General features: G+C 34.5%; 1 protein-coding gene across 1 annotated transcript in view; it reads left to right on the forward strand.

The window, feature by feature from the left end:
• The first annotated feature begins 1884 nt into the window (after positions 1 to 1884).
• The window catches only part of LOC143265233 (uncharacterized), a 42428-nt gene continuing 31217 nt past the window's right edge, over positions 1885 to 13095 (forward strand). Inside the window, exon 1 of the mRNA XM_076536196.1 lies at positions 1885 to 2098. Coding sequence (XP_076392311.1) covers positions 2055 to 2098 — 44 coding nt within the window. The 5' untranslated portion in view covers positions 1885 to 2054. The remainder of the gene's footprint in view (positions 2099 to 13095) is intronic.

The raw sequence follows: 13095 nt of genomic DNA on the forward strand, positions 1-13095 counted from the left end.
TTAGTAGATTTAGAATGAAAACTTTTCGTGTAATTTAAGAATTCTAGATGAATTAGCATGAATTTATGATTATCTGCTTATTTCATTTAAGAATGATACACTATGGAAAAATAAATATTTGGAAATATTTAATGCAATTGGTAATTGTTAATTGGTAAATAAGTATACGATTATTTATGCAAAAATAGTATTAATCAAGAAATATTTTTGTAATCTTTCTGTGCACAAATATTTTAGCCTTAATCACGTACAAAGGTGTAATTATATTCCCGCACATTTCCAGAACAAAATATAAAGAAAAAACTTAAATTACAAAACTACCAACGAAATTTTATTAATTTTTATGATATACAAAATTTAAATAATTTATTTTTATATGTTAGTTGGAGACTCATTTATATTTCTAGATTTGTTTATGCCAAGATCTTAGTATTATATAATTTCAAAAATTTTAGAACTAAAATAGTGATAAGATATTAACAGTATTAATAATAAATTAATGCAATAGTATAAGTTTTAGGTTTCTACAGATTGTAACTCAATTTAATTGAATACATTGTGAATGTATGTATGAAACAGAAATATTTTGTAAATAAATATTGACATTGTTTACAATATTGAGATTATGTATTGGCTGTTAAAGCAATGAATATATACATTGTCAATATTATTGAAAATATAACGAACGATGTACTTGTACTGCCAACACTTAAATTTTGACAAGATTAAAAATATTTTTTCTTTCTTCTCTTTTATTAAATATCGATTGCTACTTAGAATCAAAATATATTATTAATAAACATTGAAACTGTGTAAAAAATATAGGTAAATGTGAGGTGAATGTCAGTAAATATTACCAGTCTCCCTTAAAAAGCACCGTATTTTTAAAAAAAAACATTTACACTACAAAATAATGAACAATTTTAGATAACTGTTTAATAAAATCAATCTTTTTATGACCTCTTGTAAAGGAATTTTCAAAACTAAAAATTATGCGAAATTAAAATCGTACATTATGTAAATAATTAAATATTAGTTTAAAATGGACAAAAAAATATGAAGATAACAAATAAATTGTTATACAAAGACTTGTTAAAATACCAGTTAACTAGCAACCTAACTAGTTAACTGATACTTCGTTTATAAACCAGTGTTTTATTTATTTCATAAGAAAGAAATTTTTGTTTGGAATAAATTTTTACTCAAAAATCTCCAAATATATTAATAAAAATCAAGTACATTTATTTAAATAAAAAATCATTACTATTGAAATATCTCTTTTCTGTTCAAGTCCTAAATTTAAAGGCTACTTTCATACCCAACTCCGCATAACAATAGAATATCCAAAACCCATAACGTTTAACTCCAGAACATATCTATATCCCATATCCTCTTCACTTTACCCTTTCTCAACATCTTCACATGAATAATACAACAGACAAATCTTCACTTACAAACCGACTTAAAAATTGTTCCTACCACAAAACTTACGACGCACGAATGAGCAGCTGAGCGGGTTGCGCGTTATTGCGTTATCCGTTATCCGCAAGAAAGAAGAAGAGAGAAAAAACGAAAACGCGTAATTTGTCTTTGAAATTCGAGAAGGGAGCATCGATACGTCTTTCGCAGCGTCCGAAGATGAAAAGAACCTGTTCTTCCGGCCGGCAAGGGTAACCAAGCGCTGGACCACCCCGTGTTCTCACGGTACCATGGACCAATGGTCATCCTCCGTGGTCTCGGAAAAGAATGGAACAAGATTGCACGGGGTAGGGAATGTTTAGAATTTCAAGAAGAAAATTCCACTTCTTAATTGCTCGCATTAACGGCGAAGAACTGGTTCCGCGTATTTCAAGAGACGAAAATCTGGGTCTGTCGGTCAGTATCGGGGATGCTGCGGTCCACGCAGCATCCCTTCTGCTCGTAAAGCAATTTTTCATAACCCAACGATTTCTGACAGTTCGTGACCGTCGTACCTCGTAAAAAATTTTATTACGCGACGTTATGTCTCGGAAACAGTTCTATTTTTCGGTCCATCGCGTAATTACTGAAGTTTCATGACTCCTCGTCGATGTTCCTCGACGTCCTCGTTTCTCGACTGGTAAGTGACATTTATTTCAAATATTTTATATTTTGGGTTCGCTGTTGATTGTGGAGAAATCAAATTTTTTTCGTTTTTACTGAAATTGTTAACTTGCTTTCGGACTTGAACCCTTGATGGAGAGTTGAGTTTCAAATCTTTGAAATTCGATTTTGAACTTTTACCTGTGACAGACTTAATTTTGAAATGAATTGACTTGAGTTTGAACTTAAATCTTTGAGATTTGATTTTGCACTTTTACCTTTGACAGAAACTTCATTTTGAACTGAAACCCTTGACGGACTTGAGTTTGAAATTTTTCAGATTTGATGTCGAACTTTTACCTTTGACAAACTTTATTTTGAACTGCAACCCTTAACAGAGACTTGATTAATTAACTATTAACTATGAATTAACTCGTTATTGCATTTTATAATTTTGAGAAAGTAAATTTTTAAGCTTGCAAGGGATATTAATAAGAAAAAAATAGTAAATCAACATTTGTTATGATAAAGATTTATTTAAAGAAAAGTAATGTATTGCATTTTGAGAAGATACAGTTACCAAGAACAAATGTTAAATTAAAATATATGTTCAAGGATTAAATGTATATGAAACATAGTTTACTAAAACAGAAATTTTCTTTGTGACATTTCGGAAATCTTTGCCATCTAATATTTTTCAAACATCAATAAATCAACCTTTAAGAAATAATTTACTTCCTCACACATTTATTTCGCAATCTTTAAACAATTTTTTAAAATAGAAAAGCAATATTAATATAATATAGAAAGTGGTGGTTTCCATGCATAAATTGGTTAGATAACGGAATAATATTCAACGCGGAGCAATATCATGTTACATGCAGCACCCGTGTTCAATGTTCATGACTGAGCCAATTTAAGGTTAGAATTATTGATCTAATACTCTGAGGAAGTTAAGCCAAGTGTCTATGTTGTCCGTGAACGTATCTTATACTCCCATCCCATCGACCACCCCCAACTGAGCTCAAAGCTTCGAGCTTCGCAGCCCCAAAAGGAACCCCATAATTAATCGCGTCCCAAGCGAAACACCCTCGAATAGAGCCAGTCTGTCACTATATATAAATGGATTTTCTATGGACTTACTAGAACATAAAATCATATTTCTAGAATTACCAATTTTTTATAACAAAATTTTTCATGTAAACTTCAAAAGAAATTTTTCATATAAAAGTCAGACGCCAAAATTGTTGCAAAGTTCTCTTACTCAATTTCTGGAGTTTTTAGTAACATTTCTTATAAGAAACTAGACGAATTATTCAACATGAGTTTGAATGAGTCTAATGAGTCAGTGATTATAGGTGAATGATTAGGTGAATGAATATTGTGAATAAATTTAGTGAATTGATATGAAGTTATGGTGAATCTAAGATGTCTTGAGATGAGTTTGCATAAACAGTGAAATATCAGTGACAAAGATGTGTATAATGATAAAAGAAATTTGTAAACTAAGTTTGACAGTTTAATGACGTTTTTAAATATTTCGTTTAATGTTTAGCAGTGGTGGCTCGCATAGGCTCTGTGGAACTGCACCCCTATTTATACTTGATAACATTTTAGTGCCTGCTTTCTTTAATCTTTTCTTTATACAGTAAAGTATATGAACGAAAATAACCTTTTTTTTTCTTTACACAATTTTTAAAATGCAGGCTACAAATTTTCTGCAACTCCACTAATTTTAGCTACGAGCCACGTTTAGTATTATATTAAACGAAATATTTAGTACTAAATATTTAATTTAGTATTCAACTACTTAATTTAATGCTTCACACGCTTTCTTATGAAATTTCCATGTACACCCCTAAAAAGTGATAAAAAAATAGCCCAAATGTGAAGAACTTACTTTTATTTCCCTTTCTCTTATACCACAATGTCAAATGACGAAAAGCGCCATAAAATCACCAGTAATTATCAGATACCCGTTACGGTCGCAAAGATCGTCCGAAATTTCGATCAATCACGGTGTCCCCTAACGAACAATGAGGCCAGTCGTTAATTTCGTCGATGCACTCGTTCTCTGTGTGTGTGTACACACGTGTAAGTCGTGTGCGAGGCGGATGTGTGTGGGAACACAAGTGTAAGGTTCGTAGAGGGACACCGACGACCAAAGGGTCGGTCTGTCGTCATTCTAGTATGGTTACAGCGGGCGCGGAGCTTGACAGAAGTTGTAAACTTTATGGTAAACCGTGGCGGCGGTGCCGGCCACGGCCAGTAAATGGCGAAGGTGCCGGTGCAGCCGTGTGCTTAATCCAATCCGGAGTTTGTTCTTTCGACGATCGACGTAATTACCGGCCGTACGTAGTTTCCAACCTGGCTTGACCGACCTAACACTTCGTCTAAGGTTGAATCCTCTCCGCGTATGTATCTAATTTGTCGGTGTTTGTCGATGCTCACGCTTCCCCTGCGACCACGTGTCCCTTAATTGCTCCCGATCGACGACTTCTCGAATGTGTCTATACAAACTTTCTGAGGAAAGCCCGTTTGTGTGTTTCGAAAGAGAAACATACCGATTTTAGGGGTATATGAATGTAGCTTGGTTGCTGATAAAACTCTTGCAACGTATTTTGATGTCCAGCTCACTAACGATATTTATGTATATGTAGTACTCCGCAGAGTAGACATAAGTTATGTGATTTGTGGAATTATGTATGTAATGATTTACTTGGTGAAATTTGATGCTTCGTGAATGCATAAACTTCAGTAGTTTATTGCTCAAAATTCAATTAAGTGATGGTCCGAATTTGTGATTTGAAAATTTGAAGATTTTATGTATTTATAATTTTGAATTTTTCCATTTGTAAGTTTGCATATTCTTAAATTTCCAAGATCCAAATTCTCAAATTCCTAAATTATTAAATTCCCATATTTCACAATTCCTAAATTTCTAAATTCCTAAATTCCTAAATTCCTAAATTCCTAAATTCCTAAATTCCTAAATTCCTAAATTCCTAAATTCCTAAATTCCTAAATTCCTAAATTCCTAAATTCCTAAATTCCTAAATTCCTAAATTCCTAATTTTCTAAATTCCCAAATTCCCAAATTTTCGAATTCCATAATCACCAAACATCTAAATTAAGTTCCAAAATTCTGAAATTCCTAAATCCCCGAATTTCCATATCTCAAAGACCCCAAACTGAATTCCTAAATTTCAAAATTTCGAAAACCGCCCAAATAAAAAAATCCTTCAATTAATAACGAAAATCAGTAGCAAGAAATCACGCGTGACACGCATAGCTTGCATCATGGCGCAAAAGAATGCTCGAGGGTAGTCGAAACGGCAGCATCCCCCTGCAGCATCGCGTTCGCAGGGGTCTTTCGACGAGGGTCGTTATCCACCCTTTCCTTAATTCGCAACTAAGATGGCAGTCGGTTGGTCGGCCATTTAGTTCAGCCGTCCCTTCAGGACTTCTTGTGCCTATATAAGCCCTACGGGCAGTGGGGGTGGCGTTAAAGGGAGAATCCAAAGAGATGCGAGTTCCGTATAGTCATCGTCTACGTGTAACATTCAGGGCAGGATAATTTTCTCAATTTCGCAGTGTCTCCCGCGGGGTCAGTCGTTAAGGGCTCTAAGTGAGATTCCACGGGTTGAGGAAGGTTTCGGGAAAGGGTTAGACCGTAAGATAGTTTGATAGGCTTGGTTGCCAGGAGACCCGTAAGGCCCTAGTCTGGCTGCCTAATGCCGAGAAAGGCTACCACGAATACATATGTACTTCAGGCTTATAAGTGATCCGCATCTATGTACCCTAACTCGAATAGCGCGGCCTATCTATCGGGCAGAACCGGAAAGCAGCAAATATCGATGCAAATTAAATGATGTCCCTGCCCCAGAGATGTTAGGCTCTAAGGATTTCGCGATAGACTGCTAATGTCACTGAGAATACCGTACTACGCTCAATATTTAAATTCTAGTTTCGGCCTATTACTTGCAGACGACACACTGGAGATCAGATATGATATTTCAAGATGGGGACTACGTAGGTGTTCTAACAGAGACCACTGGCAGTTATACGCAGTGCATAAATAACCCCTCAGATTTTCAATGCACTTTTGCTAAAAGACGTGGTCAGTGTTTCTTTTTGTAGGGTGTATTAAATTGTGTAAAAGAAAATTGACGTATTAACTTGTTATTAATTTGTAGTGTACACGAATTAGTATTTAAAGAATATTGATCATAATTTTCAACCGAGAACTCAAATTAATAAAAATATGTTGGTAGACAAAGTATAGACAGATTATGCTTTACAGACAAAAACATTTTACTTTATAATAATCTACCTGGTTTGAATAATGTTTTCAAAGTAACCCAATGGTTCTCGTCAGACATAATCTTCAGCAGTTCACGTATAAAAGCAAAGAACATGTTGTCGATAAACTGAACAATTCCGCAGACGCAGAAATCTATAGACCAATAAAAAAGAACATTTGCCATTGGAGGGTATCGAGTTTCCAATGGCGAAGCAGTGACAATGGAATAAACTTGTCGAACTTTCTTGGTGACAATAGAGAGCTCTTGGAACGCGAATTGAATAGGTGACCGACACAGGAGACAGTCACGATGTCGGAACAATTTCCAGTCGATCGAAATAGAGCGATGGAATTAGGAGTCCTGATACCGTTCCTCGCCGCCATACTTGAGGAAACGCTGTTGCAACTTTAAAGTACCGATGACGTTAGAATGGGAACTGCGAAGTTAGATCTACCGATTGGATATTAATGGCAATACCGCCGGCGAAAAACGATCTCATATGCATTCCTAACGATCCACCACGGCACGGCTGCATGAACGATTTTAGCGAGCCAGCATTAATGTTGTATAACGTACCGACATGCATACCTGGCAGACAACGAGTATAAGGCTACAGATAGCTACAGATACTCCCAGGGCCAATAGCTGAACGTGGTAGTCCTGTACAGAACAGTTTTACCGATAAGACCCAGCGTGTTTAACAGCCGCCGGGTAAAGCACCGCTACTCCCCCATACTCTCTTAACCACCACGCTCATTCACCATAGGACGTAGACTGGGTGTTACATTCTCCATACGCAACTACTGAAGCGGATTCTAGAAAACTGTTGAATAAAATTGGCTATTATGCAATTTCTTTTGGAACCATCGATTAAGAACTCTTAAGGGAAGTTGATTAAATTTGGAGAAATCGGTTATTGTTAATTGGGAGAAATCAATTAAGCTTTCTTAATCGAATTGATTTTGTGTGAGAAAATCATTCAACGCATTTTATTGTGGTGGATGACGCGAACATCATCAATACATAGCATCATATTGACTATGTATATAATTTTGTACATACATATAATGTATGTTAGTGATTACATAAGTTCATAAATGTCTACGTGCATGAATATACTAATGAATCTACAATAAGTAAACAAATATATTGATGAATATGTAAACGTATGTGTACATTGATGATGTGTAAGTGAATATTATGTGTAAATGAATGAATAGACTGATGAATGTGCAATGAATAAGTATAAGTACCGAATCAGCAATATGTTTATAACTGAAAACCTGAAATATTTGAAATAGTTTCATATAAAATTAGAAAAACAACAAAATAACATATTTTGTTTAATATATTAAAACATTTGTACATATTTACATATATTCCAAAAAAATCAAGATTCTATTGACTTTGCATTTAAAAAGTGCAAACCACACAATTAAATTTAATAAAACAATTTGAAATAAATATCCTTTAATTAAATCAATATAATAATACATAAATTTATCTATAGCGTTACAAGTATAAATATAGAGAAAAAATAGTAACAATTAACAATAAAGAAATAACCACAAAGAATACGTTAAATTTAACTAGTAAGTTTTGGAATTGAGAAGCCTAGAAGTGCAGAAGATTAAAACCAAATAAAAATACAAGTGGTAAAAAATGAATAACAAGGCAAGCGAACACGAACAGGTGCTACGAAAGTGTGAGCGAAATCCCATCGCAGCGTAAATCACGGTGTGGAGTAAAAAAGGGACTTTCAAGGTTACCGGAGAAAGAGGAGAAAAAAGAGGGATGAAAAAACGAGTGCAAAGACATGTTTTCTTCGGTCCGGCGGGATTCGCGTAGCCAGCTCCTGGAGCGCAAGAAACGACCTTAGACCCGGATCAATAGAAGAAGGGGGGTTGATACTCTCCTAGAGGAGAGGGGCGGGTGTAAGGGGTGAACCGTGAGCAAGGGAGGGGGTAGCAGCCAAGAGTGTACTGGCGGCAAGAGGTGTGGAAGGGGGTGGAATGGAAAAATCTTAGGTTTCCCGCACGGTAGCGGAGGGAGATCGTTCGAGAATCAAGGTGGGGGTAACCTTAGACAAGAGGCGTGGTCTGTTCCTATTCTCACCCCCGGGTTTCCACGGAGAAGCAACCCTTATATCCGACGTGGAGGCCATGGACGTCGACTAGAACGATCACCAGAACAGATGCGGAGATCGTACAAGATAACCCCAAGTAATATCCTTTAAAATGTCCGACTTCTCCGGCTTCCACGACTTTTCATCCCCGAGTCGCAGAAATTTTTTCTGCTTTCGTTTCTTTCGATCCTTCTTCTTAGCCTTGCAAGTCCAACGACGAAGAGTCTCGACACCAGAAAAAAAACCGATTCACCGCGAAATTCGACACCGAACGAAACGACGGCACAGTCTACGGGAACGTCGAACCGGCAGTCTCGCGACGGAGCTTTTTTATCGGCTAACCGGTAGACGAAGCTGGAAGAGTAAAACGAACCCGTAGCAGCCGTGCTTTTTTACGGCGCATGCGGGTGTTTCAGCAGCTACGAAGTGGGGGACGAAAGAGAATCGAACTGACCGCTTGCTTGTTTTCCACCCTTGGTTCGACGGCCTCGATTCGGCAACTTTAATTCGGGGAAAGTGTGGCGACCTGGATGACGATCAATTTTGTCATAGAGCCCGATTGAGGTTGCTGGAAACGGGAATCGATGGAAGACTTGACCTAGAGATTAGAGCGGAGACTTTTAATGTATGGAACGTATTGGTTGGAAGGTTTTTAGTGGGTCATGTATAAAATGTGAAGTATGCATGAGTTTTGTTCGAAAATCTGTTTTATTTGGAATGGGAATTGTGAGAGAGGAAATTGATATTTTGAAAATGGGATGTGAGAAGTCAGGGTTTTTGAATTTTGGGACGGTGGGATTTTGGAATTTTTGGATTTTAGAGATTTGGGAGTAAGGAGTTCGAAGTTTTTTAGATCTAGGATAACAGAATTTACAAATTTGAGTCTTTGGAATTTTGAAATTTTAGGATTTTGGGATTTTCTGATTTTGAGAACTTCAAATGTTGGAATTTGGGAATTTTGGAATTTTGTGACTTTGGAATTCTAGGATTTTCAAATTTTAGAACTTTAGGATTTTGGAATATAAGCATTTCAGGATTTTAGAGTTTTAGGGTTTTAGGATTTGAGAATTTGAGAATTTGAGAATTTTAGAAATTTTAGGAATTTTAAGAATTTTAGGAATTTTAGGAATTTTAGGAATTTTAGGAATTTTAGGAATTTTAGGAATTTTAGGAATTTTAGGAATTTTAGGAATTTTAGGAATTTTAGGAATTTTAGGAATTTTAGGAATTTTAGGAATTTTAGGGATTATAGGAATTTTAGGAATTTAGAAATTTAGAAATCAATAATATAGAAATTTAGAAACTATAGAATTATAAAGTTTTAGAATTTCTTTGAAAATTAGAACACGAAAATTCTTTTCTACACTTCCTGAATTTTTAATTTTACGTTATATAAATTAAAAAATTCTTATTTATTCGTTTATTTAACTATGCCTTAGCTACTTCACATTAACGAAACAATATAATCACAAGTCTAATGCTTTCATCTTCATTAAAAAATGTTATATTTATCTCGGAAAAATTTCGAAAAATTTTACAAAATTATACCAGGCGTCAATATGAATAAAAATTAGTCTACTGTAACAAGATTATATTTAAATTGTCTTTATATTTCTTTCCTCCAATAACTTTCGTAATACACATAAAAGAATTACCACTACAAAATTTCAAAATTGAATACCCTATATCTCTCAAAACTTCTAAAATATTCATGAAAGCTTCGGAATAATATTGTGTTTCAAGTTTAAATGTATACAAATTGTACAATATAGTAATTACTCACATAACACAATATGTACTTAGTTTATGGAGAACACATGCTTACGTAAAATATGCTAACGCGGCAAGAATAAAATAACGAAAAAGGGGGAATCTAACCGGAGACGTGGCAACGTGTTGCATGAGGGACTTTGCGTCTAGTATTTCAGAATGTTTGTGTTATATAAGGAAGATCGTTCTGCTTCATAGGGTTTGTTAATACAAAGTTTATGAAAATGAGCTTCAAACAACATTGCCTGCGGAGAAATTGATCGTTTGAATATAACATACTACATGAATAACATTTTCTGCTACATGAGATAGAATTTGTAATTTATGGTAGGTGAAAATTGTTTCACTTATCAAAATAATTAATTGATAAAAAGTGGTGGTAAATAGTTTTTCAAGTTTTATACCTGTTATGTTGAATGAAGGAGAAATATTTTAGTGTAATTTAATAATTATTTAAATTATATTTTCAATTTTGGAAATTTGAAAATTTGGTGATTTAGGAATTTATAGATTTGGGGATTTAGGGTTTTACACATTTGGGGATTTGGGGTTTTGGCCATTTGGTGATTTGGGGATTTAAAGATTTGGAGATTTGGGCATTTTTAGATTAGAAAATTTGGAGATATGAAAGTTTAGTTATTTGAGTATTTAATTATTTGAATCATTAGGAATTTGAGAAATTGGGAATTTCGGAATTTCGAAATTTCGAAATTTGAGAAATTGAACATTTGAGAATTTTGAAATTTGAGAATTTGGAAATTTGAGAAATTGGACATTTGAGAATTTAGAAATTTGAGGATTTGAAAATGTGAGAATTTGGGAATTTGAGGATTTGAAAATGTGAGAATTTGGAAATTTGAGAATTTGGGAATTTGAGAATTTGGGAATTTGAGAATTGGGAAGTTTGAGAAATTGGACATTTGAGAATTTGGAAATTTGAGGATTTGAAATTGTGACAAACGGGGTTAGAGAATTTGGGAATTGGGAAATTTGAAAATTTGAAAATATGAGAATTTGGAACTTCGAAAATCTACATATTCGTTGATCTAGAAATGAAAACATCCTAAAATCTAAAAAATCTGTGAATCTGTGGGAAATTTATGGATTTTTAAATTTCTAAATGTAAAAACTTAGAAGCTTGAAAATTTTAGTATTCATAACAACGAAAATTTGATAAATTACCAATTACAAAATACAAAAATGAAAAAGCTTGAGAGCTACTTAAAAAACGAAGTAACATCCTCCATTAATTACAACGAATAAATATGAAATTAAATACTCCCAAAATATTACGAATCGTCATACCATAAATATACAGTAAAACAACCTTACTCTCATAAATGATTTCACTTATTTCATAATTTGCTTATAACCACCAAGAAAATATCGTCGTAAATCGAATCGACAAACAACCTTGTGAAAGTTAATGAAAATCGAGGTAATCAACGCGTCTATCGACACGTAAATCGTACAATTTGTGGCACAGACCTCAGATCAGAACGTTACATAGAGAAACGTCGCGGGGGTCGCAACTGCACGCATTTACACGTGCAAATGTGCCAGTACGAAACGTTCATACATTTCGGTTACATTACCGTAGACATCATCGGATGTGTTGACGGGAAATACGAGCATAACTCAACCGAGGCTACCTGCCGGGATTTCGCGAAAATCTCCCTCTCTGTCTCTCTCTGTCTCTCTTTGACACGTATTTTCTCTGTTCCTCCAACCCCTCTGTACACCCTCCGCAATATGTGTACACCTACACCCCGATCCTCCCCCGCAACTTCTATTTATCTCTGTCTATTTCATTTCTCTGTCCCTCCTGTTCCTTCATTCTCGTGTCGAACCCCTTCAGTTACTGCTACCGTTTCCACCTCCGACTCTGTCTTCCTCTTCCTGTCCCTCTCTAACGTTGCACTGAGTGATGACGTCATTTCCTACGGAGTATTATACATCTCGCAGCATATTTCCGTCGGCCGATTAAGATTCGTCCGACATTCGGCTGGAAAATGAGATTTTCTGCTGGCATGCTCGCTTACTGTTATTCGGAGTTCGCGCAAAGAAGAAACAAAATCTCACGGAAATAATGCTGCGAGATTGCCTCGTGTAAACTGGCGCCGTTTGTAAATGTTGCAGTTTCAGAAACGAGTGAGTCAGCGAGTTCGATACAGACTGTTTGTAATAGGTGCATGATGTACTGCTGTTTATGTAACGGGCGTACATGTGTACTTTGTGGTTTTCATCGATTTTTTATTTTTAGTATTTCGACTGTTTCAACACGTTGCCTACCACGTCATCGATATATGGGTGACACTAAGTTGCTAAACTGATCTAACATTTATTATTAAAAATATGTTCGTCGCAAAAAATTGTCGCATTAATTCCATAGATCTATGGAAAACAAATGTAACAAGATATTGTAAAAATATTTGGTCAAATTTATTAAAAATTAAAACACTACTGGATGCAATATTCAATTGCTTAAGTATGGCAGTCAATGTGTTAATAGATCTTTTTGTAGTTTTAGTTTAACTGATAACTATGTCGTGAATTTTCTTATTAGGCTTTTATTTGAGATTTTATGTTTTAAATGTAATACAATATTGTATGAAAGTATTTCAATTACAATAGTATGTTATATAAAACATATTTAAAATATAATAATATATTGTAGAAATAATATTTAAAATATGATAAATATTTACTGTATTATATTTATATATTTATTATCAAATATAACATTACATTCAAATATTTCAAACTCATTAAATTTTTTTTAAGTTAAATAAATAAATTTTTAGCACCTTCTTGAAAAATTATTTAATACAAATA

This window comes from Megachile rotundata, chromosome 10 (assembly GCF_050947335.1).
Source record: "Megachile rotundata isolate GNS110a chromosome 10, iyMegRotu1, whole genome shotgun sequence".
Taxonomy (NCBI): domain Eukaryota; kingdom Metazoa; phylum Arthropoda; class Insecta; order Hymenoptera; family Megachilidae; genus Megachile; species Megachile rotundata.